The sequence below is a fragment of the Vigna unguiculata genome, chromosome 9 (assembly GCF_037176805.1).
Source record: "Vigna unguiculata cultivar grain cowpea cultivar isolate G323 ecotype 2 chromosome 9, ASM3717680v1, whole genome shotgun sequence".
NCBI lineage: Eukaryota > Viridiplantae > Streptophyta > Magnoliopsida > Fabales > Fabaceae > Vigna > Vigna unguiculata.
The window spans coordinates 34,986,674-35,014,525 of NC_140800.1; the positions used below are offsets into that span (position 1 = coordinate 34,986,674).

The 27,852-nt window shown below is 28.6% G+C and overlaps 2 protein-coding genes across 2 annotated transcripts; one reads left to right on the plus strand and one right to left on the minus strand.

Annotated features, from left to right (window-relative positions):
- Positions 1–14,349: 14,349 nt before the first annotated feature.
- On the plus strand, positions 14,350–15,617 carry LOC114162832 (uncharacterized). The gene has a single exon (XM_028046811.2). The coding sequence runs from the start codon at positions 14,436–14,438 to the stop codon at positions 15,294–15,296; it is 861 nt and encodes a 286-aa protein (XP_027902612.1). The 5' UTR covers positions 14,350–14,435; the 3' UTR covers positions 15,297–15,617.
- A 2,709-nt stretch (positions 15,618–18,326) lies between these two features.
- LOC114164415 (uncharacterized) lies at positions 18,327–21,261 on the minus strand. Its single transcript, XM_028049086.2, has 6 exons — positions 20,835–21,261; positions 20,579–20,723; positions 19,276–19,363; positions 19,138–19,189; positions 18,758–18,812; positions 18,327–18,563 (listed from the first exon to the last, which is right to left on the minus strand). The coding sequence occupies exons 1-6, from the start codon at positions 21,195–21,197 to the stop codon at positions 18,529–18,531; spliced, it is 738 nt and encodes a 245-aa protein (XP_027904887.1). The 5' UTR covers positions 21,198–21,261; the 3' UTR covers positions 18,327–18,528.
- Positions 21,262–27,852: the final 6,591 nt, after the last annotated feature.

The following is a 27,852-nucleotide window of genomic DNA, read 5'->3' on the forward strand; positions in this document are numbered from 1 at the left end:
ATATAGAGTCTTGAGAAGTAGAATAAAAAATAGCCTTAAATTTACGTTCTTGTTGAAGAATCAAAGAGAATTATTTCATTATGGTAAGAGATCAACAAGAAAGGAGTAAATGTGAAATGTAATTTAAATCTGATACCATGTCAGATATGTATAAGCAATGAGAAGGAAAAATATGCACAAGAGAGTTTGCTTACTAATTTATTAGAACCTTGTTCAATATATAGAGTACAATGTCTCATCATGTAAAATAAAATTAAAACCTAATAAAACATAATATTTGATAATAATAAAAGAGAATCAAATATATGATATTTTTATCAATATAAATAAAAGCAGAAGATATATAATATCTTTATCATTTTCAAGACAATAACCCGTTAGATCAACTGAGTGTAGTGAAGAATTTATGAACCTTATAAACACTATTATCTTACAACACAACATGGAGAAGAAGACTAAAAACACAGTTTTTATAAGTTGATGTGTTTGTTGTGTATTTTTTTCATGTAAATAAGTGACACTTATAAATAGAAGAAAAAGACCTAGGAGTAGATTATAATAAATGATTTTATAATAAAATAGTTTGTAACCAATAAACTTAATGTAAAAAATCCTTTATTCATAAAGACATTTACCTCTAAAATTAATATTGTATAAAAATATTATTAACAATGAAATTTTATTTTTAATTATTTATTTTTTAAATTGTATTAAATATTTCCCTCAATTAATATCATATTGTAATATGAAATAATCACAAATTAGTATAGTCAAAAACAAACACATAATTTGTTATCCACAAAAAAAAAAGGAAAAATTGAAAACAAATAATATGATTTTGTTTGTATCAATATTAATACAAAATAAAATTCTTCGTAATTGATAATGAATTGCTCATAATCGATTATAACAAGCTTATTGCGAAATCAATTTAGAGTGTGTTTGGAAACACTTTGATAAAATTGATTTTATTTGATGTGGAAAAATCAATTTTGGTTAATGGAGAAGTAGAAAGAATTGTTTCTCTTTTATGTGAGTTTTCCATCTACAATTGATTTTAAAAATTGATTTGGGTGCCTCCAAACAATTTATTAGCATGAATTAATTTTAGGTATTGATTTGGGTGTTTTCAAAGTGAAACCAAACATGCAATTAGTATATTTAGTTATATGTTACATAATTAATTTTACTTGAATGGATTCATGACAAATAAGTTATAATTAGTTTTTTTTTTTTAAAAACGTGAATTAATTTTTAAATTGATTTTACAAACCAAACAAGTATATCTATTCTGCAACAATGATAATTAAGGTCGAACTTAATTTATTATTTTTATCCCCTAATCAAATACGTAAACCAACTTCAACATAATCTATTAACTCTCATCTATAATTAATGACATCATATATGTGTTTACATTTTTTTTCCACCATAAACGTCATCATTGGCCCCATATACTTCAACAATCACTTCAAAAACCATGTGAACACATAAATCAACCATCAGACACTTACTTGAAATTATTCGAAATTAGAGTATTAACAAAGTTTCTCACGCCTGAGCACAAACCCTTTTACCACACTTGTAGCACTTCAAAGGGCGGAGGAAATACATCGGTGCCTTACTCAACCTATGGTCACCACAAGTTGCTGGATTGAAGCCACAAATTTTATTTTTCCTGACCATAGAAGTTTCTTGTCTCTGTCTTTGTTCACATGTTTGAATGCTTTTTGTCTATTTTACGTGCAAACACAAATGTGGTTTAGCTTTAAATATTATTATTCAAGCATAGTAAAAAAGATGGTGTTGTAGTAATACATTCAATATTTTAAAACATCCAGGTGCATGAAGATGGAGCAAACTAGTCATTATACACATAATACCGACAAATCCTCCACTCTTTTCTCATCTTACACACATTTTCTCACTCCAATCTGTTTCCAATCCACTAAAATATTTAATTCCTCATAAATAGTAAATTATCTATACCAAACACAAGGCACAAGAAAGCTGAAAAAATAGAATTCTCAAAATGGGTTGGAACCCACGACGTCAACCTGTCTTATCACGAGTTCGGATCGGATTGAATTAAAATTTTTTTATAAATTTTAATACGGGTTGATTTTTTACCTGGCTCACCTAGAACCCGACTCACTCGGGTTGAACCCGTGGTGAGCCGGGTTGGCTTATCAACCCACAAATAAATGGTCACACAATATTTTTTATTAAGTTGGATTTTGTATTTGGGTCATGTTAGGTTATTTTTTTAGCCAACACATAGATAATTTGTATTTTTGTGATTTTAATTTGTATTTAGATTGTATTAAAATTTATTTATATTTTAATTAGAATTAGAATTTAGTTTTGATTGAAAAAAATTAAACAAATTGTATTTTTTTTTAATTAAGTGAATATGTGAGCTAACCCGTTTAACACATCAATCCGAGATGGATCGGGGCGCAGGTTCGAATTTTTTTGGCTCGCTAATAAGTGAACCAAGTTGGGTTGACTCACTAAGTAATCAACCCGTGGTTGATCGAGTCAAATCAGACCGGATTATCCATTTTAACAGCTCTAGAAAAAGGATAGAATGAATAATTTTATGATTTATCATTAATTACCTGGAGTATTTAAAACAAGAAAAAACACTTGCATTTTTCAATTTAAACTTTGATGAAAAAAAAAATCATCAAACATTAAATATCACTGCTGGACTTAGACTGATAGATTAAACCCTTATAACTGTTTGAGTTTCTCTCTATGGGATAAGAATTAAATATCTCTCTTGCAGTTGAATTGTTTAGTTAAGTTAGATAAGGACGAAGAAGTTAACAAATACACTTTATCTGTTTATTGGCTAAGAATACAAGTATTAGAATTTTTTTTTTTTCAATGTAAACCTCTTGATTATATCCTTATTTATTTAGAGTTTATCAGTAAATATATTATAACCCTCTATATTATTTTAATTCCTTTTCTCTTTGTGATCGTGTACAGGAATTGGTACATTGTACACCGAATTAATCATAATTTAGTATTTTGTTGATAAAAAAATACTTATTATTTTTTATTTTCATTAGATTTTAATTAATAGTTACACATGTTAAAATAAGTTTGAATATATTTTGAACAATTGTATTTCACTTTAAATTGAGATTCATGAAATTGAACTCATGTTACTTAAGTGGATCAAATCTAAGGTATAAAATAATATCAAAATGATTCAATCGACGAAGGCCAGTTAAACTTATTTAATGAAAAACTGATTTGTTAATAGGTTTACCAACTCAAAAAATTACAACATTTAAGAATTAGTCCAAGTTAGGTAATAACTCTAGACAAATTGAAACACTTGAGAAATAGTTAAAAATAGTGATTTTCTTTTCTTCTTTTGTAAAAAGTGTTTACAACCCGTTCTTTTTAATTTTAATTTTTTAATTTAATTTAAATTATTTTGAAGGTAAATTAAAGGATTAAATATATTTTTAGTTCAATTTTAAGTGAAAATTGGAATTAGTTTTTTTTTTTAATTTTAGTCTGATTTAGTTTCCAACTTTAAAAATGCTTGAATTTAGTTTTTTTAACCAAATTTTAATAAATTTATTTGATGTTTCAAACATGTTTCACAATAGTCTTTGAATTGTTTACACCGTTTGATACATATTTCACCCTCAATGTCTATTGAGATTATGCGTCTGAAACGTCACATCAATTTAACAAAATTTGATTAAAATGAATAAATTCATACATCTATAAAATTAGGAGATTAACCGGTCAAAGTTTTAAATAAAAACTAATTTTAATTTTAAATGAAAGTTAGAAAACAAAAAACATATTCAACCCTAAATTAAAAGTATGTACTTCATATCATAATTACTTTCTCAAATATCATTAATTTTCGTCTTGTAAAATATACGATTTAATAATTTATATTAATTTATAGATTTTAATCACAACCTTTATAATTTTATATTACTTTTACTAACAATATTTTACAACATTAAAAATACTAATTTATTTACTTTCTTTATTTGCGATTAGATTATTAAACATGGAATAAAGCCTATAATTACCAACTCTAAAATATTACATTTAGTATTTAAAAAAAGTATTCAATAGAAGTGTTTTGCTATACATAATTGAACAAGAGCAATTGAAATGTGAACTCTAAATATTCATTAAAACATAATAATTTGTTTGATCTGGAAATTCATCTAAATAACTGTATTTTAAAATGAAATTATAAATAAATGTACAAATAATATGCACTATAAAAGGAAATGTAATGATTAAGTTTGCGATTAAACATGATATAGTATGTATTGTGTTGTCCCTTTTTGTTTCCAAGAAATCCAAAACTAATCATTTGAACAAGCAATGTGTATTTGGCAGCCCTTTAGGAACCCTTATGACTCTCAGAAAAGTCTTCTTTTGACGGCTTTACTTTAAAGTTGAAATAGCATTCATGCTTGACTTTGCATTTATTACACACATATATATAATACATCTAATAATACTACTCACTAGTCTACACGTTTTGCCTATGACTTTATTCAAATTTCTTAAATACCTTCACCAATATATTTAATAATCATAAAACCCTAAATTAATATCTTGTTCTGGGGACTTCATTTTTATTTTACCAATATAGAGCTAATTAATTATTTAACAAAACTTATGGAAAATATATTTTAGAAAAACACTTTTTAAAAGAATTTTCTTATACTTGGCGTAATAGGCAAGGATGCATGTTTTTTAATTGATTGTGGTAACTTAGTGAAGGAGGAGATCTAATCAAAGTGTATGAAAGCGTTTTTGTAACCATCTTTTGTTGAAAGCAACAACTCAATCAACTAATGAAGTTATTAATTTCGTAATAAAAAAGGAAGATAAAACTCTTGTATATGCATGAAAAGTGACGTTGAAATCGTGTTTAATTTTTCATAAATGTTCAATATCGGTCCACTTGATTAATGTCTATCATAAAGGGATCAAAAGTTTTAACATGTCAACTTTTGGTATCATTGATATGCTAGCTAGAGGATAAATTCTCATAAAATAAATATAAAACCATCAAACAAAAATAACCATATGAACAATGTAGTGTTAAATTTATTTATACCCGTATAAGACTATAATTTAATCTCAACTCAACTCATTTTAAGACTTTAAATAAAAAGTTTTAATATACTTTTAACTTATATGATGTTCAAATTACTTATTTATACACAACGGAAGACTTTAACTTGTACATGCATAATTTATATAATAACAAAACTTCAATTCAACTATAATTTTTAAGATAAAATTATGTAATAAAAAGTAATCGTGTGAGTGGAATTTGGATTTAGATTAGTTTAAGAAGCACCTAATTAGGTAGGACTTAGTGATTTACGCTTCTAGATGATCCATTTAATAAGAAAAGAACAGTAATTAGAAATTAGTAACTACCCTGCATCACAAAATAGTGATAAAAAGAATTTAAAGGTCTTATACTCCTTCAGTCAAAGTAGTACCCTCCATCAAATAGAATCTGAAGGGTGATTTGTGGGGCCAAAAACAAGAACATTTAGAAAGGACATGGTCATGAGCACTTTGCTGAAACGGTCCTAATTTCATATGCTTGATTTGATAAAGAAAAAGTTAAATATATATTTTTTCGTTTAATTTTTAGTGAGAATTGAAATTAGTATTTTTTGGAAACTCAAATCAATTTAGTCCATCAATTATGTAAATACATAAATTTAATCTTTTTAATCAAATTTTATTAAGTTTATTTGACGTTTCAAACATATTTCACTACAGTATTTTAGTTTGTTTACATCGTTTTACACATGTTCGTTTCAATGTTATCTGAAAAATGCGTTTGAAAAGTAAAATAAATTTAAAAAAATTTAGTTTAAGTGACTAAATTCACATATTTATCAAGATACAAAAGACTAAATTGATTTAAAATTTTCAAGAAGGACTAATTTCAATTTTTACTATAAGTTAAAGGACAAAAAATATATTTAAAAAAAGAGAGTAACATTTGAATTCGTAATGATAGGAAGTTGTGTACAATTAATCCTACTCTATGAATATTGTAATTAAATTTAGTGGTGATATAGATATGTTTGGCATCCTATTTTCTAACCAAACCTCGTATTTATATTTTACCTTTTTGAAGTTTTCAATGAATAGAACTAATCAACATGTAATCACATGTGAAAGGAAACAAGCAGTGGTAGCTAGCTTCCAAAAAACTTTAATTTGACTTTAACTTCGGTCCAAAGGATGAATGTCAATGAAATTGTTACTTAATTAAAATCATTATGAAATTGTGGCAGAATTCAACCTTGTTTTTAATAACAAAGAAAGCACATTAGAGAACGTAAATGAATATGATGGAGGGAACGATAATCTTAATTAAACCACATATGGATGTTAACAATTATGTTTGGATACTTCAAAAAGGCTGCGTGTGCTTCCAAATACGTGGCTTTCATTGAATTGTGAACAATAAATTTTTTCCATATATTTTAAAAAATTGTTGTTCGTGAGACATACTAAAAACATATGAATTTTTTTTTCTCTACTTGAATAGAAAAGGAAAATTGGAATATGTTTGTTTTCGTGTTTGACTAAAAGTCAGAAAAAGTACTGAAAATGAACAAAATCACAGTGGGTTTTGGGTAATTATGAAGGTATTTCTTTGTATGTATATATCTTATAAGGAAAATTCTATCGTTCCTTTTTATTTTGGAAAAAGTACGATTTCAGAATGCAAAGAATGATAAAATAATTTTATGAATACCTTATAAAGAAAATTCCATCGTTCCTTTTTATTTTGGAAAAAAGTATTATTTCAGAATGAAAAAGAATGATAAAAAAGTTTATGAATTAAAGGTTTATCCTAATAATTATTATTATTACTCCTTAAGAAACGTTCCTTTATTTATTTATTTTATTGTAAGGGCTTTAGCAAAAGCTCTAAAAAAAACGGACCTTTTGAGAGAGTATATTAAAAAAAAAAACTAATATCTGTAATATTAATTTTAAAGCAGTCTGTACGGATTTTGGGTGAAATCCTATAATGGCCCAATATGTGTACCAAGCCTGAAACTTTTCATTCATAGTAGCTATTTCTATCTATAATCCCACAATTTACTTCTAGCACCCCTCCCACTTTTAAGTTGTTTTTTTTATCTAAATAAATACATATGTTCTCGAGCACCTCTGTCCCCTTCACCATTTCAATTTTACATACAACGAAAATTTATTAGCACTATTTTCTTACAAAATCCCTTGTACGTGTAAAATTATATTTTAAGAAAAAAAATTATATTGTGTATTCATAAATATCATTGAAAAATGTCAATATTGTATTTTATCGTAAAAGACTTATATAATTACTTACACCGCAACAAAATTATTAAATAATAAATAATTATAATTAGTCTCTAAATTAATTAAAAATTAATAAATAATTAAAATTTTGATAGTTAATATTAAGAATTAATTTAAACTATATTTCATAAATCAGTTATAATTTTTTATTGAGACTATTTTAGATAACAAAATTATTTAATTAGAGACTAATTTAAAATTAATAATAATAGTAACTAAAATTTTGATAATTAATGTTAGAAACTAATTTATACTCTAATTCATAAATCAATTATAGTTTTTGTGTTGAAGATCCAATTTTGTTTGATTTTTATCATAGTGTGATTATATGTTTTTTTCTTCTCTCCTTCCCAATCTTCTTTGTAAAATCTTAGTCTTTGAATTTTTTTTTTCTGATATTTTTGTAAAAGGGTTGAAATACTTCGAGTATTTCCATTTAATATATTTTTTATTAATCGGTTGAGTCCTAACATGAGGTTATTATTTTTATTTTGTTATTATTTTTGAAAGATTTTTATACTCCCTGTTCTTCTTGGAAAAGAAAAACACTTTGTAATGGATTTGCCTAACAAAACACTAACTCTCGCCACTAACCATTTAGACCTGAGTGTTCTCTAAAGTCAAGAGGTTATATTCGTATTTGTCTTGATAAAAGACACTCTTTGATAATTAATTATCAGTAGATATGTTCTTCTTAATATTATTAAAAGTAATTTAAATATTTTAATAGAATTATCAAAATTGTTCACTAAATATACATTAATATCATATGAATAAAATATTAATATAACAAAGACAAATAATATACTATTAAGTCTTAACATTATATTCTTTTCATTTCTTTCATCTTTTTTCTTTTTACATGTCACTGCACCGCTTAATTGACGATATTGACTTCGGTCATAATTTACGATTTTGATTAGTTAATCTTTACGAATTTAGAAAATCCAATATATTAGGATTGAATCCCATCCAATAATAGGAATTTAAAATTATTACAGTGGGTTTCGTTTTGTTGTTTTATCAAAACAGGCTATTCAAATTCTTCAGCGCGAGCTTATCCCTATGATCTATGAATAGAGATGGCAAATAAACTCGTCTCCGTGGGTATTGCCCGAACCCGTCCCCGTTTTGACGGGAAATCCCCGCATTGACTGGGTATGGGTATGGGTATGGGGAATCCCCGACTTTTTCAGTTGAGTATGGGGATGGGTATGGGGATGTACATATACCCGCCATAATACCCGTCCCTGCCATATCTTCATTCTCGTTTAAATTATTAAAATATTCACAATTAATCAAGTAACCCATATATATATATATATATATATATATATATATATATTCTATTTTTTATTTCTTTTAATTATTTCATTTGTCATTAAACTCATTCTCATCTCCAATATATTTTTTATCTTATCATAACCTTTATGTAATTATGTTAAAATAATGTATGTTAATAAAAAAAATTATGCCTTACATTTGAATATTTATATTATTTTTTAATATTTTTATTTATTATAAATTTTCCTTTCACATGAGAATGTTTATACTCTCAATTTAAGGTAATATAAAAAAAATTCTTTACTTATTATTATTATTATTAATTTTTGTTTAATTTGAAGAACTCTTTTGTTTCATTAAAGTAATTTTCGTTATTTTTCAACCATTAAGTATATATGTTGATATTTGAAAAGTTTTCTTAGTTCTCTGAGATATTTTTCGTCTTATCATACCTTAGTTATACATTTGATTTCCTTTGTGTGATTTTTTTCGATAGTCTCTCAAATTATTTCTAAAACACACATTTGTTAGTTTTTTAATATTTTTATTTATTGTTTTTATTTTCATCATGTAGAATAATATATCATAATGTAATTGTTTCACTTTAAATTCTGTTTGAAGTGGTTAAAATTATATATATATATATATATATATATATATATATATATATATATATATATATATATATAATGATATTTAGGAATAGTATATGATAATTCACTACAAGAAAAAATGAAATGGTGACTGATTTAGTCAGTAACCCATATCAGTCACTATTTTTCGTCATTGGTGGTAGTAGTTGATTTATTGTCTAAATTAGTGACTGATTCAATGATCGAATCGGTACTTGATTTAGTGACCAATTTAATTACTAATTTATTTGTAATTTAATGATAAATTTTTTGGTCACTAATGATATTTCTATTTATTTTTAACCACTTCAAACATAATTTAATAATTAGTTCTCTAAGGTTTTTTTCATTTTATCATACCTTAATTATACATTTGATTTCCTTTGTGCGATTTCTTTCGATAGTCTCTCAAATTATTTCTAAAACACACATTTGTTAGTTTTTTAATATTTTTATTTATTGTTTATTTTCATCATGTAGAATAAAATATTTCGATATATTCTATCTAATTATTTGTTATTTTATAACTCACTATTAATCATACTGTAATTTTTTTTACTTTAATTGTATAAATAACTTTTATTTACTACAATATAAAAATTTAATGTAATTTCTATGAATATTTTTTTGTCACTATGCAACATATATTGAAGTTCAAAAGATACAAAATCTATGTCAAAATTTTATTATTATGTTTATTATTTGTTTTTTGTGTTATTTTGATCAAGTGATGTATTATAACTTTTTATTAGTGTATAAAAAAGAGATTCATTATAATTTAAAAAATTGAAGTAAACAAATATTTAAAATATATTTTAATTTGAATATTTGTTCTTTGTGTCATTTTGATCAAGTGATATATTATAACTTTTATTAGTGTATAAAAAAGAGATTCATTAGAATTTAAAAAATTGAAGGAAACCAATATTTAAAATATATTTTAATTTGAATATTTGTTTTCCTTTTATACTTTTTTGAAATATTTTTTAATTTTATCAACTAAGTTCATTAATGTTGTAGTTTGCAAATTTAATAAATGTTTTGGTTCACATGAAATTTTATTTGGTATTCTAATATAAAATATAAACAATTATAATTTATTTTAATGTATTTGGCATCGAAGAAAATCCTCCTAATATTGAATATTTCATAATATTATGTTTTCTTTACCGTAATTTTTTTTCTTTTATAAAAATTAATATTGAAGTAGTTAGAACATGGGTATGGGTATGGGTACGAGATTATACCCGTTACCCGGTGGGGATGGGGATGGGAAAAAAGTTTGATACCCGTTGAGTTTGGGTATGGGGATGAGGATGAATTTTTTATGCGGGGATGGGTATGGGATAGTGAAACCCGTCCCCGCCCCGCCCCGTTGCCATCCCTATCTACGAAGGTTATCTCCAACAGATTCTCGTAAAGAAAGAAAATATTTACAAAAAAATATATGAGTCACATATATATATATATATATATATATATATATATATATATATATATATATATATATATATATATATATATATATATATACACACGAGCCATGTAATCTTAGATCATATAGGGATGGGTACATCCCATCTCAACAAGGGACAAATAAATCTCGACCTAATCCATATCTGAACTTAGGAATACAAACGTACACCTCAGTGTATATGAGTTCATGCATATAGACGCAGTGGCGGATCTTAACCTATATCTTTATGGAAGTCAAAATAATACATTCAAAATTTGTATTATTAATACAATAAAAACATGAGTATAATTGTAACTATAAAAGAATTCACACACATACGTAAAATATATAAGTATATAAATGATTGTCCTTAGTTTCTTAAGATCCTTAACCAATAGTTAAGTTTCTTAAGATCTTTCATCAATAATTAAAACAAAACTAAAAGTAATTGAATCAGAGCTAAAATGGTCTACAATAAATTCATCTTTCATTTTATTTTACAATATATATATATATATATATATATATATATATATATATATATATATAAACTTAAGACTGAAAAATAATTTATCATAAACTAATAAAAATTAAAATACGTAATTCCCAGAAACAAAATATATGATAATCAAGTTACAAATAAAAATCGGTTATGAAAAAACATATAATACATTATTTTTTTCTTCTATATTATAAACAATGAATAAACCAAAGACTTATATTTCTTCAAGTGAGACAATACACTTACCTTCTTTTTTTTCTTCGATAATGGAAGAGAATAAAGGAGGGAAATAAGAACAAAAATAACGAGTTTGTGTCTAATTATTTTTTTTTTCATAAACAAACGAAAGAAACACGAGTGAAGAGAGAGATGAGAACAAAAATAACGAGTTTATGTCTAATTTCATTTTTTTGTTCATAAACAAAAGAAAAACACACACAAATAAGTGTGAAAAATCACTACAATATATAAAAAATTAAAAAATAATTGGAAAAAAATTAAAAAATTAAAAAATTAAAAAATATTTTTTAATTCTTTATTATATTTAATTTATGTTTTATTATTTATTAATATTAAATATTATACTTTATAAAATAAATAAAAATATATTCAATTAAATTTTCATAAATTTTCAACATTTTCAATATATATAATCCATAGTTTAAAACATTTTAAAATAAAATATATAACTTTAAACTTTTTTTAAATAAAATATATAACTAAAAAAAAATTTAAAAAAAAATAGGGAGGTCAGGCCACCCGCCTGCTCTTCCTATAATCCACCACTGTATAGATGTATGTTCCCGTACATATGGGGTCATACAGAACTATAAGAGTGTATTTAAGAATATGGTGAACGTAAAGAAATGTACAACAATTATGATTACAACATAACATTGATGGGTTTTATTGATATTTACAAAAAGAATAAAATCGGTTACAAAAATAAGGAAGTCATGATTAGATTAAATAATATAAAAAAGGGTTCAATATTCAAGGTAAAGAATATATCTTTGTATTCATATTTTACTCACACTTAAACTAAAAGTATTATTGACTTAAGTGTCGGAGTGTTACAGGTATCCAACCTCCATAAACATTGCTAAGTAGTAGTCCAGGGAAGCCTTGCCAAAAAGAAACAAAAGATCTAACATTTTTGAGACAACTCGATTTCATACAAGAATAATATATATTAATTATTAAGATTGGTATTATGATTATTATTTGGGAAAAATAAGGTGTAACAGGTAGCAATTAGGACAGTGGTCGATCTATAATCATATTTTTCAATATAAACTAAGAATCAATTTCAGCTGGCGGTGTTCTTCTCCTCGTGCAGTTCAAATTGGAAAAATAATTTATACTACTATTTTATAACACCTTAAATGATTCTTTTATTTCATGGTCAATTTTAAATGTATGAGAAAACTGATAGATATTTTATGTTAATATGGCAGCAACAGACCGAAAAAGCCAAGTAATCACTCACGCAGAACAAAATTCCAGAGGAGTTGATATACAGAGACATTAATTAGCTAAGGAGGAAAATGCTTTTTCTTTTTAAATTTAAGATAACTTTGTTGAACTTTTTAAATCTAGAGAACAAATTTTGAGATACATATATATTACAACCCATGCGATAATATTTATATACTAAATGATTTAAATAAATAAAATTTGAACTTAAAAGATGAAACAGCGGTTTTGGAGCAGATAGGAGCACAAGGTGTTGTGGAGCATGAATAGGTCATTGGGACTTATTATCGGTCTAGTCCACCATCATGGTGCCTTTATTTCTACTTCTGATTTCTGAAATTCAATACTGATGAAGCTTCAAGCACATGTGGTGTGTATTATATATGCTACTATATAATTATTTGGTTGATGCATGCACGCATTCCTCATAGATGCATTGTTAGTTGAAACATACGTAGATTGAAATATTGAGTACGTTAATGTTAGAGGGAGTGAAGTACGTAGGAACTAAGTGCAATTTGATTTGTTGGAACATCGTTAACCATGCTAGATTTAATGATAATAAAAGTTTAGCGAAACATGCATAATGCATAAGAAAAGAAATAGCGGAAGGAGTTTGAGACGTGGAAGCCACTGATCCCGAAGTATGAATACGTATGATAGCATCTTTCGTGAAAGCAACGTTAAACCCCCACGTGCCTCGAATGTTCTCTTTGGATCGAATCTCCTCCAATGCTACCATCGCAACCCTTCTCTCTTTCTCTTCCTTCCATGTAACATCAATTCCTTTCCAACTCATTTCTATTTTAATCCCACATACCATTGCAAACTTCTCCACTCCAACTTCACTTGGACTCCGTTTCAGAGTACCCAGCTTTTTTATTTTAGGAATATAATTACTGTCATTTGTTTAGTTTAGTTTATAAGGGGAAGAAAGATTAATGTATTGTGGGAAGTGTGGAATTGAATGAAGTGAGCGGTGAAATAAAGAAAAGAAGAATGGATTTAGTTATAGCATTAGGAAACGAAAGGATGGGAAATGTGCCACGTATCCCCGTTAAGCACGTGGTGGTGGTTTCCATACCCGTAACGCTAGGCTTCCATATGATGTGAATACATTACTGTATATAGTATTCTATAAACCTTAATTCCCTGCTCTGCATCCAGTACACTGCATTGTTTCACACATTAATAATTTATATATCTATTTGGTAATGCAGAACTACCTGAATTTAACCCTGCCTCTGGAACTACATCATCAAATCAATATTGAACTTTCCTTAAACACATAAAACGTCTCTGATTCTCAAACTAGTGTGGGTCAATTCATAGTTTTAAGCTGGATGATGATTTTTGGGCACGCGGCTTGTTAAAGAATGAGTGGAGAAGCAAGTGTTTGACTTATGAAGCTGAATCAGTATCAGAAAGTAAGGGCAATGAAGAAAAATCCAGTGTCGAAGGAGACACGCCCCATCCGCCTATGAAACAGCACAGCATAACATGAAATTGACATCAACATCAAAGACTCACACAAACACATGCACACCCTTCCTTAATTTTAACGATTCCCCAACCGCCCACGTTCCTCCCAACGCTTCCACCACACATATATTCACACACACCAACAAATCCCTCTCCAATCTCACTCTCACTCCATCCCCACCCACCCTTCTTATATCACACCTCTCCCAAATAAATGTTCCCACATACCCTTATTACCGCGGCTGCCCTTCAACGCATGTTGCATCATCACTTTCCCACCCCAATGGAACAACGTTCGAGGTGGAAACCCAACATCGAGGTCGCGCCCAATTGTCCTCGTTGCGCTTCCACCAACACCAAATTCTGTTACTACAACAACTACAGCTTGTCGCAGCCCCGCTATTTCTGCAAAGCCTGCAGACGCTACTGGACCAAAGGCGGCTCTCTCCGCAACGTCCCCGTCGGCGGCGGCTGCCGCAAGAACCGCCGCGCCAAGTCCTCCTCGCGCCACAACCAAACCCAACGCTCTTTCACCTCTCATCAAACCCATCCAAACAACAACGCCTCTCGTGAAATAGACATGGCCCTTGTCTTCGCCAAATTCTTGAACCCCAAACAAAACGTTGGAGAGGATAACAATGCCTCCTCTTCTTCCAACAATTACTTCACACCCGACACCGTTCAAACCGAGAATGATACTGCAGTTGTTCAGTCGCCGAACAAGGGTTTGTCGTCGGATCCTGCCATTGTTGAATCCGACTCCGACGCGGTGGTGGCAATTGAGAATTTCGGTGGGGAGGAATTGAGTTTGGGTGAGATTGACGACTTGGAGAGGCTTCTGGGTGTGTGTGGTGATGAAGACGGTCTCTGGTGTGATGCTACCTTGTCCTCTTCCGTTACTTGGGAACCACCCGTGAAGGAATTGGAATGCTCGATGCCGTTGAGTGAAAACGATGCCCAATTATTACCCATCACTTCTGCTTCTTCTACCGTGCATTCAATGAGTGACACTTGCTGGAGCAGTTGGGGTTCCTTAGATCTTTCAGCCATGGAAGTGTTCTCATCAACTCCTTGATCAATTCGATCTGATGATTTTACATGAACTTCATAAGATCTGATCTTCTTCTTATTATTTGAAAAGAAGAGAAGAAGCAGAGAGAGTTAATTAATTACGCTACGAATACCTCACATGTGTTCCTATATTTCTAAAAAGGTAGAATCTTATAGAAATTGTTTGTGTTTAGTGGATGTAGAATAAAGTTGTATTTGGGGTCGTGGAAATGCAGTTGAGAAAGCTATATATACCCTCGGATCTGAAACTCGGTTCACGCAGCCCATCTGTACCTTTTGGAATATATACATACTAATCATATAGATACTATAAACTTGAATTTTCTATGCAATCTCTTCACTCTTCATATCATACATTAATTCTTGTAGCCGTTGATTTCAGTCAAAGTTTTATAGTTACATCTCAATCTAATATGTATTCAACACGACAATATATTAATTCGTATTACAAATATAAAAAAGTATGTTTATCATATTTAAAAATTGTATATTATTGACGTTAATGAGTAAAAACTGTGTTTTAATTGTTTTTAGACGAACGACAACAGTTTTAGTCGTTTCTAGATGGATAACAAAGGTTTATGCATGTCGTGGGATTCAGAGTGATGGATTCTATTTTTTTTTTCAGATCCATGTACTAATAATTTCTCTTGACTAATCAATTCCAATTTTTTCACACGCCTGTTCCAAAACCCTAGTCATTTTTGGGGTAAGGTTTCCTTCACCTTCTTCATACCCACGAGTGGTGCATGCAATTGATATTAGGATGGAGTATATTTCATAGATTGACTCCACCCAATGACGAGAAAGACCCCTATAATAGTTGCGTAGGAGTGTTTCATAAGTGGACTTTACACCAATGATGAGGAAGAACCCTAATACTGGAGTAGGAGACACACACACACAAACACTATTACCTTATAACGAACTATATCTTTCAGAACCCTTCATCCTCCTTTCAAGCGATTTTTCTCAGTCTTGGTGTCCCTTTTGTGAGTCAGATTTTGTAACTATCTCCTCTTCCATCCACCAACAAATGGATATGGGGTTCGTTAATATGTCTCACTTTTTCTTCTATGTAATTGTTGGTTCTGAATAAATATCTCACGAGTTAATATGGCTTTGGTTATTTCTACAACTTCGCATACCTTATGCTAAGTTTATATACTACAGTGTTTGACTTAATAAAAAATATGATAAGTGTGGGTTCCCAGGCATGATATATATACATATAATCTAGAGAGAAAGTGGGGAGGGTACGTCTAACAGTTCTATTTTGAACTTCTTTACCATAAATAATGTATTTTTTTTTTCAAGTTAAAGTGAAACTTAAGATTTGATAGTTTATTTGCTATATTTTAAAGTGAACATTTTTTATTGTGGAACGAACGTAGGAATGAATTGTTGAAATTATTCTGACTTAATTAAGTGCTAATCCCGACATACATATATATATATATATATATATATATATAATAATTCGGAAAAAAAAATTGTGTGGTCCAAGTTGTTATCTGAAAAGTCTAAGATGGTGGATTTTGTATCTTGTTATTCACATCTAAAAGAAGTTATTCAAACACGAGATACTTATGCATTCCGGGAAGAATATGAAAAAATAATGATATTTTGACTACTAAATTTTAATAACTTTCTCTTACAACTTAAAATATCATTTTGTAAGTGATTTTGAAATATAAAGAAATTAGAAAATGAAAAAAATAAATAGTCACTTATAAAATATCATCGTATTATAAAAAAATATTGTCAAAATTTAGTTGTCAAAAAATATTTTTTAATATTTTTCGATATGAAATTTCTTAGATTTCGATTTGAGTGTGGCATGAAAGATTTGATTATTTTAGGTGACGACAAATGTAGTCGTGGTACACGAGTAGGTTCTAGGTAACAGTTTGGAAGGGAAAATGTTGAGGTGGTGGGATAGAATTAATGAATTAGTTATAGTCCATATGCATGTAATAAAGTAAAAGACGATAGGGAAAAGAGTCCCACCCATATTCCAACTTAGTTTGCTTCCTTCCATCGTTTTCTCTCTTCTATAGGAAAATTTACAGATGGAATCACCTTACACTTTAATATCAATTATGTCCTCGCTTTATTTCTGGTTTTGCAGCTGTACACCACCCACTATATATATTGTGAAAAATAAAATCTGTATATTTGTTATTTAAAATTTAAATATATTATTACAAGTGGAGAAGCACTAAAAATGGAAATTAGTATACTACAATATTGCTAAGATGTTATTTGGAATGTAAGAAAGTAAAATTTATTTTTGCAGACATAATATTAAATTGTTTCTCCCTTTTGTGTTATCAGAGAAAGGAAGAGGGGTGAAAATCGATTGTAGAGAAGGTTCGTAAGAAGCGGAAGATATGTTGCTTTAATTTCTAATGTTGTTCTTTCTATCCTTCTTCAGAATTCCTAAAAAGGTTGCTAGAAAATTGATTTAAATGCAGAGTACTTTTGTGTGAGGTAAAGGACAAGAAAGTAGGAAGATTGATTCATAGAGATGGAAAAATATTTGTAACCCGAAAGAGTTTGAGATACTTACAATAAAAAACATGCTATTTTAACGATATACTTCTATGAAAATAATGTATAAGGGATTTGTTGCTATCAAGTGTGGTCTAGTGCGATATAATTTTTGAACAAACTGGTTTAGGTTTTGACAATGAGAAGTTTTAGACGGTGCAAATATTAATGTTTCTTGCTTTTTTTCTGATTATGTTTTTGTTTAGGATGATTGTCTAATATTTATATTTGTATAATTACTCTCTATCTTTTTTTTTTTTTCTTTCTGACTTGATGGTATATGTAAGTTTGGATAAGCATTATTTGTTTGCTTATAAAAGAAATGTACAATTTTTTAACTACAAATGAAATTTAACCTATACAAGCGTCATACCTAACCTATTAAGTTATAAATTGATATAAAGTTGTGCATTTTAACGCTTTTCTTTTATTAAGCTTTTAATTACCATATACGCCTGGTTGGATATTAAAATATTCGAACTTGAGAAAGAAGACACATACATGGTGTCTTTAAAATATATTTAAAAATATTAAAAGTAATATTTTAAAGATACAATACAATACCAAAAATACAATAAAAAAATTCAAATTTTAAAAATAAATATTGTTTCTTCATAAATAGGACATTTGAAGTGTTAAAAGCATGTGATGGACTTCACCGACCCAATCACGCATGTGTGTCATCAATCATCGCGAAAGGCAGGATAGTTAAGCAACGCTGTTAGGCACCAAATTGAATCGTATTTTGTTAGAATCATACCATACCATACCAACTTCTTACGGTATTAAATATAAGTATTTATTGTCAATATAAATTGAAAATAAATGATGATGCCTAAAATTTATTCAGTAATATTTTTAATAATAATAATGAATAGAAGAAATAATTAAGAAAGGGATGGATATATGTACCTGAAGCCATGGGTGGATAGCTGTCCAAAAATGTACTAATTGCTTTCAAGGCATTCTGCAGAGATTAGAGCTCCCAGTTAATCTAAAAGTATTGATTCTTCTTTTTCACCACAAAAATAATTTTTTTTATTTTTAAAAATTAATATTAGAAAATTAAAAGCAAAATCATCATTGTATTAAAATAGACCGACATACAAAATATAAATAATGCTCGTTTTGTCACAAAGTAGAAAAAAAATCACAATTTTTTTTAATTGAATTATGCTATTACTCGTTGATATCATCACTCTATTCTAAAAATAATAATTTAAGTTTAAAAATACTTTAACAATACTTGTGTTGAAAAAAAAAAGAAATTAAATTTTGAATGAGGAAGATACCAGTACTAGTTCACCCGGTTTTATTGGAAGTTCCTCCAAGCCCGTTATCTTGCTGCAAATAGCTACACATAGTTATATCTGCCTTTTATAAGAAAAAAAAAATGTTTAGAAATTAGAGAACAGATATCATGGATTTACCTAATAACCAATCTTCCTTCAACTTCTTCAAACCAAAAGAATCTGCATCCTTTTGAGAAGGGTAGCTTCTTTTTGTCGTTTCCCCACTCTGCAAACAACATTAACAAGTGTTCTCTTTTATTAAAAAAAGAAGTTTAAAGTTTTACAATGCAGATTACCAATTTAAAAAAGGTAAATGATTTGTAGGGTCAGAGAAGAAATAAACTTGCTAAAACTGTGTCCGGATTTAGCCCACCCGTTGTTTATGACGAACCCAATTTCCAATAGGAAGTGATAAGGCCACACAAACCCAGAGTATTTGGATATTGTTGTGAGAGATGCTGATTCAAAGTTGATATAAAAAATAAGACTGTTTTCTTTCTGTATGTCCATTATTACTAAACACACCCCATACTGATTATAAGATTAAAATATTCTCTCACCACATTACATCACCACTGTTGTTCAAGGATGTCAATGTGAGTCGACCGACTCACATGGATTGGCTCAACACGAGTTTAGTTAAAAATGAGTGAGTTTAACTTCGTTTTTGAATCATAAATGTTGAATTAGTGAGTTGACCTACTTATAATTTTTTTTTTTGTAATTTATTTTATATATTTATTTCATAATCGTGGAAGTAAATTGACTTAATTTATTTTTGTATAATAGTAGAATCAGAGTGTTCACTCAATTCTCAAAATATTATTATAAAGACATTAGTTAAAAATTAAAATATCAACTTATATAATTTGACAAATAAATAAATTAAACTTTCAAACTATTCAAATATTATTGAGCAACATTTATTAAATTGTAAATTTATATAATTAGAAGCAGTAAATAGTTATAATAAAAAAATTAAATATTGTAAAAAAATTAATAGTATTGTTATTGATAGGTTGCGGATCAACCACTTTAACTCATGAGTTAAGTGAGTCGAATAAATTTAATCACAAAATAAAATTTGTTCAATCTAAACGGTTATGAACAAGGTTGACTCAGTCATTATAACTCATTTTAAGATTTGTAAATAACAATAAAAGAGGAGAGAGAACCTCATTTCATATATTATGTAAAACTTATTTAAAAAAATTAATTTCCAAGATTATCATTGTAGAAAACTTGTTCTAAAAATTCTTTTATTAGAAGGTAATTCAAAATCGTAAGATAAAAATATCAGAAAACTTAAATCTTCAGATATTCTTGAAACAGATTTTACAAAGTATAAAATAATCATTTTGAGAATTAGGACGTAGCTAAAAATTGTAGGAGTGGAAGAAGAAAAAGACGAAAACAAAAAGAAGGAAAAGAAGTGAGATACCCAAGTGCCAAAACACTGTAGCCATGAGTTTGGCCTCTCTCACATCTTTCACGTTGACATCTTCCACATTGATATCTCGCACAGCAATTTTTACATTTGGACCCATCGCTTCCATCACGCTCTGCAAGAACTTTATCACATTCTCCTAAATCAAAAAGCAACGCAGGGAGTAATTTGTTAGAGTTAATCGAAACCATGAAATGCACATTATTGAAAGAAGGTAAAGAGAAAAAGAAGAGAAAATATTGAAACTAACCTGGCCTTTGTAGGGACTGTAGAAGAGGTAGTCCTGGTATTCACAATCATCTGAAATCAACTGTTGCAATTCCTCAATGTTTTTATCATTCAAGGCACGGTGGAAATCTTTCACAACGCTCTCTATAACCGAACGTGGCACCAATTCACCACTTTCCCCTGCCCCCACTTTCCAGTTTCGTAACCCTATTTTGGGCCTCTTTTCTCCCACCAACGTCAATGGAAACAACGCACCCTTCAAACGAGTACTCTTGTTCTTGTTGTTGTTGTTTATTTGGGCAATGCATGGTCGTGCGTCACTGATCTTAATTTTTGAGCTTATGCAAGTTCCTAATGTGGCACACGTTTGGGGTAGTGATGCCATGGCTAGCAAAACAAAACGAATTTGGGAATTGAAACAACTCGGCGCTTATTTCATTATTCTAAGTTACTTGCCAAGTGGTCTTTGCATCTAACTAGTGTCCATAGTTTTTCATTTAAGAAAGGAATGAATGCTATTTGGAGGCACGCTTTTTGTGAAGTTCCACATCTTTTACAACCTTTTCATTTACATAAAACATTAAGAGATAATTGTGAACTAAACTTAAATGAGAGTTAGTGACAAAAGTTAATTGACATTTTGTGAGTTATATTATAGAAGGAAGGTGTGATTTGAGGCGATTGAGATGATTAATTGAGAAGTTGAGTGTGATAGATAGATAGACATAGAAAGACATAAAGGAGTAAATGGTTAGATTTAGGTTAACATTTGTGATTGGAAGATTATACATGTGAAAGGGCACAGAAATTATTGTTGTGGCAGATAATGCAACGACAAGCAAGGGTCCCTCAATCATGAATTATGATCTCACATCACAAGAATGTTTGCTTTCCCATTTTCCATCCTCTTCATTTAATGAACCTTTGCTTATTCTCTACCTTCGTTTTTCGGAAACTAAAACCTACACTCAATTAATTAGTTCAAATGCTAGGGACAACAAGTTTTTGTATGCATGACCCTTCAGCAGAACAGCAAGCACACACATGCATGATGGGATATGTTAACTATTGCATTATTCTGTTTCTTCCCCATTTAACAAATCTGCCCCTTCCACACGCACTCATTAATTATTACTATACATACATATCAACATTTTCTACATCTATATAATTAAAAAATAGAATAAAATTAACCTTTAACATCTTTTTCAACGATCATATCTTCCTTAAATTTGTTGTATAATATTGATATAATATATTTAACACATTTTTTTTGAAAGTGATTCTTAAGATTTGATCTAATAAATTAATGTTAAAAAATTTCTAATCGTTTTCAATTCCATATATATATATATATATATATATATATATATATATATATATATATATATATAAAGAATAAAAGTACAAAAATAGTATACACATCTAATTCAATATATTAATCAAAACTAAATAAAAAATATTAAATTGAAATTTTATTTAAAATATATACTTCTCATTTTCCATGAGGTTTTTATATGATTAGTAATAGTATATGTATAACGATGTTCTAATTCAAGAGATTATTATTAGTGGTAGTATATAAGTTCTTTGTCTGTAATTTTGTGTAAGGTTATTCTTTGATTGTAATTTTTTAATTTAGGACTTTAAATTGGACCTCAATTAAAACATAATCAATCAATTAAGAGTTGATGAGTGAAGGAGAGAATGGGGTGGACCAAGCAAATCATGAGAAGTGTGACTTAGAGTAAGGAAAGTCATGATACAAGCATAGGATATGCCATACTTGGATGTGGTACTAAGAGAGATATTCTATATTCTTTTCAAGTTTAGGTGCCATTGAGTTCTTAAATTTTGTAACCTAGAAAAAAAGGAAGTTTAATTAGTGGTAGAATTAAAGACAAACTTTTAGATATTATTTTAAAATTAAAAAAATGGTGTCACAATTAATATTGTTCTAGATCCTTTGGTTTTGTTCAGCATCTCTTTATAAGAGAGTTATGTTCCCATTGTAACAATTTTTTTTTTAACGAATATATTTTCTTTTAATTTGGTGAGAGTTTATTTGTTGAGAGGTAATCACTTTTTTTCTTAGGCAGTGTTCTTTTAGGAAGAATGATTTGAGGGAGAGGAAAATAATTAGAGGTTGAAGTTGGTGTTGTTTCTTTTATGGAATTTGGAGGTGGTTTTGGAGTGCGTTAGAGAGTGAAGTTTGTGAAAGTTTGTAATTGGATTGACTTATGTGACATTAAAAAAAAGGTTTAAATATTATTGTGGTCCCTGATTTGATTCAGTTTGTTCAATTTGGTCCTTTTTTCTTGCATTCAATTTAGTCCCTGATTTGTTAAATTATATTCAATTTGATCATTTTTGTTGATGCTGTTTAAATTGAAAACGACATAGTGTACATGTTGACACTGTTCACATTATGACTGATTGTGTTTTATTCAAATAAATCCTAGTTAAATTTATTAAATTTAGTTCATGTTTTAGTTAAATTGGTTCAATATAATCTCATCCTTTATTTCATAACCATTCATCATTATCACCACCACCACCACTACCACCACTAAATTTAATTAAATCTATGTCTCAAATCTAAATCAAAGTGACATGTTCTCATCTCTCTTCTTACTCCATCTTTCATTTTTCTTCACTTATATTTATTCTTATAGTGTTATATGTTAACACAAAACTTAAACATAGGAGATTCTCATATTTTATAATAAAAAAATCGTTTTATTGATGATCTTAAAAGATAATATGTAATTGATTTACTTCTATTGTCAATTAAACTTGATAGACGGTCAACTTCAAAATCATTTATATAGAAGATTTTTTATACTCTTTATACTCGTTAAGAATATATATTAATTAACTATCAAGAAGATATCGTGTCTACTTTAAAAAAAATCGTTTAATTTCAAACTTGATTTGATTGAGCAAATATTAATCGTTGTTAAAGAAAACTTTGCTGAATAAATGAGCTGGATAAAAGTATAAGAAATATTTTTATTAATTGCAAATTCTCTGTAAATTTAAATTTTCTTATCACAGTCAATAATCAATTACGTGCAGAAGATGGAAATTTCAACACTTTTTGTAATTACTTCATTAATATATTATTTTTCTGTAAGCAAGTGATCCAAGTAATAATACACTCAATTCCTTATAAATATCTTAAATTCGAACCGTATGAATGTTAAAAAAAGAAAACACGATTAAGGTATAATTGAAAAGATTGCTCCTATAAAAACATAATATTATAACTAAAAACCTAATTATTACTTGTTCTAAAATCTTACATGATTTTCTATAAAACCTTGTTTCTTTGCCACGGATGATTTTTTCAAAATATAATTTAAATTCAGTAAAACAGATTACATTTATAATTCAGATTCCTTTTAATTAGATCAATTAGATTTGAATTTTTTTAATCCAATTTAAATTGAATTACATTTAGATTAAATTTACTCTGTTAATTAGATTAAATATAATGAAATCGATATAATATATTTGACTATTAGGTTTCTTAGACAGAGTCAGACTAACTTGACTCAATTTGAATGTCGACATGGATTTGGTTCACTCGGTTTGACTTAGGTCTCGGTCACTTCACCTCTGCTCGATCTTCCATCCTATCCTACTTGGCTTGATTCTTCAACTAGGGTTGATTCGACTCTATTCTTTGGCCTTGACTGACTCAGTTCAATTCTTCGATCAAGGCCATCTCAACTTTACCTTTCGACTCTAGTTGACTTGCCTTAATTTTCAGATTAGGTTGACTCACATTGACCTTTGGCCTAACCCGACTTGTCTAGGCCTTTAACCTGGGCAAACTCAACTTGATCTTTGGTCCTAATTGACTCACCTTGGCCTTTGGTCTGAGCAAACATATCTTGATCTTCGACTTGGACCGACTCAACTTGTCCTTTTGGTCTGACACAGTCAACTCTATCGAGGTTGACTTGGCTTGATTTTCGTCTTAAGCCAAGTCACCTCAACCTTCAATCTGAGTCAATTTTGCGACCTTAAACCTAGATCGACTTGGTTTGACGTTATCCTCAACCACCTTGATTTAAGTTAGATGCACTTTGATTTTGAATTTTCAAAATTTAAAAAATATCATGTCTAAATCTGATCCAAATCAATTAGGTGGATTCTACATAAAATCCAAATATATAAATTTAGATTTAAAATAAATTCATTTTAATAGACTTAAATAATATAAATTTAAATTATTATGGATTGAATTGTGTTGTCCATGCTTACATCTCATTAACTCAGATATTTTTTCTTAAAAAAAGTTAAACCGAATAAAAAAAAGTTCATGATAAATTTAAATCATATTTATTAAGCAAAATTTTATTTATCATAATAGCTTATTTCCACCCAGAGCGAGTTAACTGTAACTGTATTCAACCATGTACAGTGTTGAGATTATAATATCTTCTGCCCACTTCTTATTTTTTGCTTGAAGAATTTTGTCCTTTTCTTTTTTATAAGTCTGTTTGTTAAGTTTAACTTTGATTCAGCAAATTCAGAGAGGTAAGAATCATATGATTTCCAATTACATTCCAAGAAAGGTATGAAAGAAGTCAAAGATTAAAGGAAGAGGTAGAAGCAGTAATTGCAAACAAAAAATAATTATCGAAGAAATTAGTCACTAATCTCTAGTTGTTGTGGTTAGGGAATCATTTGTCCCCACCTTCCAAATCCCAGCTTATCCTAACCCTAAGGCCCACATGATCCCTAAACAGATACCAACTTGTTTTCATCCCCAAATCACTCCACATCTCCTTAAGTCCTCTGTTACTCAAATATCATTTTCTGTCCTTCAATTTTTTCTCTCTGTCTGCTTTCTTCACATTCAAGTTCTCTTTGCTGTTTCTCAACAATTATTTCCCAACATATCACACACAGTTAAGACAACCTCACCTACAATAATTTAGTATTATTTATATTCATTATCTCAACTCAACCCTTCTCTTAGACCAATCAAGATAATACAAATAATTAAATGAGCTGCACAATTTTCACTTTCATGACGAATTGATCTGATTACTAGCATAGGCTATTGTTAAAGGAACAATTGTATGTGAAGAAGAGCTGGATTCACATCACTGTTAGTTGGATTTAGAAGAATATTTGTGTTAGAAAAAAGGCATTCATACAATGTATCTATATTTTCTTTGGGAAAGTCGTATGCTGACTTTCATGATAAGGAATAACTTTATCAAATAGAACATGATTTGAGATCTCTCCATGCAGGTATAACAGAAAAGGTTGTAGTTATGTGACTTCTTCTACCACTTCTTAATTACTTTTGTGTTTCTCATTTTCTATTAGGTGGAGCTACTCCATCTTAATACTTGGATTCTTATGTCAAATTAGATGAACCATCATTGTGGTGACTTGGTAAATTCACAGCAACTCTTGTCACTTGCACCTAAAAGAAGAGGAGAAGAATCGAAAATAGAACTGCTGTCATGTCATTCAAATGTGTATCAGCAATTTCTGATGACTGTCTGCTAGTTACCTTTATATATATATATATATATATGAAAGATGTTAAAAAGTGAAGTTTAAGATTAACTCAACACTACAAAACTGATTTATGAGGAATTGCTTTATCTGAAAAGTAATGTCCAAGAAATCTTGCTAGGATAGACTTTTCTTAACAAATTGCTCTAATACCATGTTAAGAAGTAGAGTTTAAGCCTAATTCAACCCCACAAAATCAACTTGTATGGTAAGGTTTGTACCCTATTTATATACTATAAAATTATTTTATCTCTAGTCGATCTGAGACTTAAAAAAAAAACAATATACATGTTGGAAGAGTAAGACTTACACATATTAAAGTTAATTTATCTGTTCATATAAATTTGACAAATCCAAAAACGGATGTTCTGATAACTACTGCTATGTCAAAGTTTGTATGTATATTATGCAATCTTATAGATCATATTTAATTGTAAGAGAAACTGTGATTACTTTTTTTAATAAATTTCTTTAATTTTTAAACATGTACTTTTAGAGGAGTTAAGTGAAAATTTCCTTCAATGATATTTAAAAAATAAACCATGCATAAAAATGAAGTTAATTAATGATATACCAAATGACTATAAAATTATATGAAACTTTACAATTTGAATAAAAATTCTTAAGTCAGCAGTTGGATTAATGAAATTTATTTTCTGTAAAAAGTTGTGAAACTAGAAATTCTGTAATGATGAGTTGATAAAAGTATTAGATAATCAGAATAAACAGTAATATTCCTTATACTTCCATTCAAATTTGGTATACAAGTTTATGGATTTCATTTTGTTTTGTGCATGTTGACTACATACAGGGAAAATAGATTAGATTTTGGACCTCCACCTTGCAGAATAGCCAGTTACATTTAGGTTTCAAAGTATATCCACCATAAGAATGTTGTGTCAAATTATAGCAATACTTGCCCTTTTTCTATAATTCTATTTTCCAAATTTGTATCTCTCTGCAAGTAGCGGATGCACAGGACCCATTAGACACTATAAAAGGCAATCAAGTCATTTTCCCAATGGATATTCTACTGCATTAGATCTTCTATATTGCTCCCTTACTCTCTCTAGAATCTTGCAAGAGAAATGTTTAGATTTCATAGAAATCTGGTAAATAAATTTTTAGACTGCTTAGTGTACGCTTGAATAGTAAAAAATAAACCATCATTAGAGTTGCTTAACACACTCTTAACACGTCCAATAATGACGTATAAAATTTAAAAGTTTTAAGGAGTTTTCTTTCGAAGTGTTCAATCTTCAAGAGCTTAAAATAGAAATTAGAATTATCTCAAGTTAAAAGAAACGACTTTTAAATTTATGAAAACACTCCCACTACAGAAGCTATCAGTAAATATGTAGCGATAAGGATTACAGCTAGGAAGGGTTAAATAATACAGAGACAAGTGAAGTAGAAAATCGTGTAGTACCTCGTCTTCCCTACCTTTCTGTCTGCTTAATGATGCTTCTAATTTGTCTGTTTCTTTGTTCGGGCTT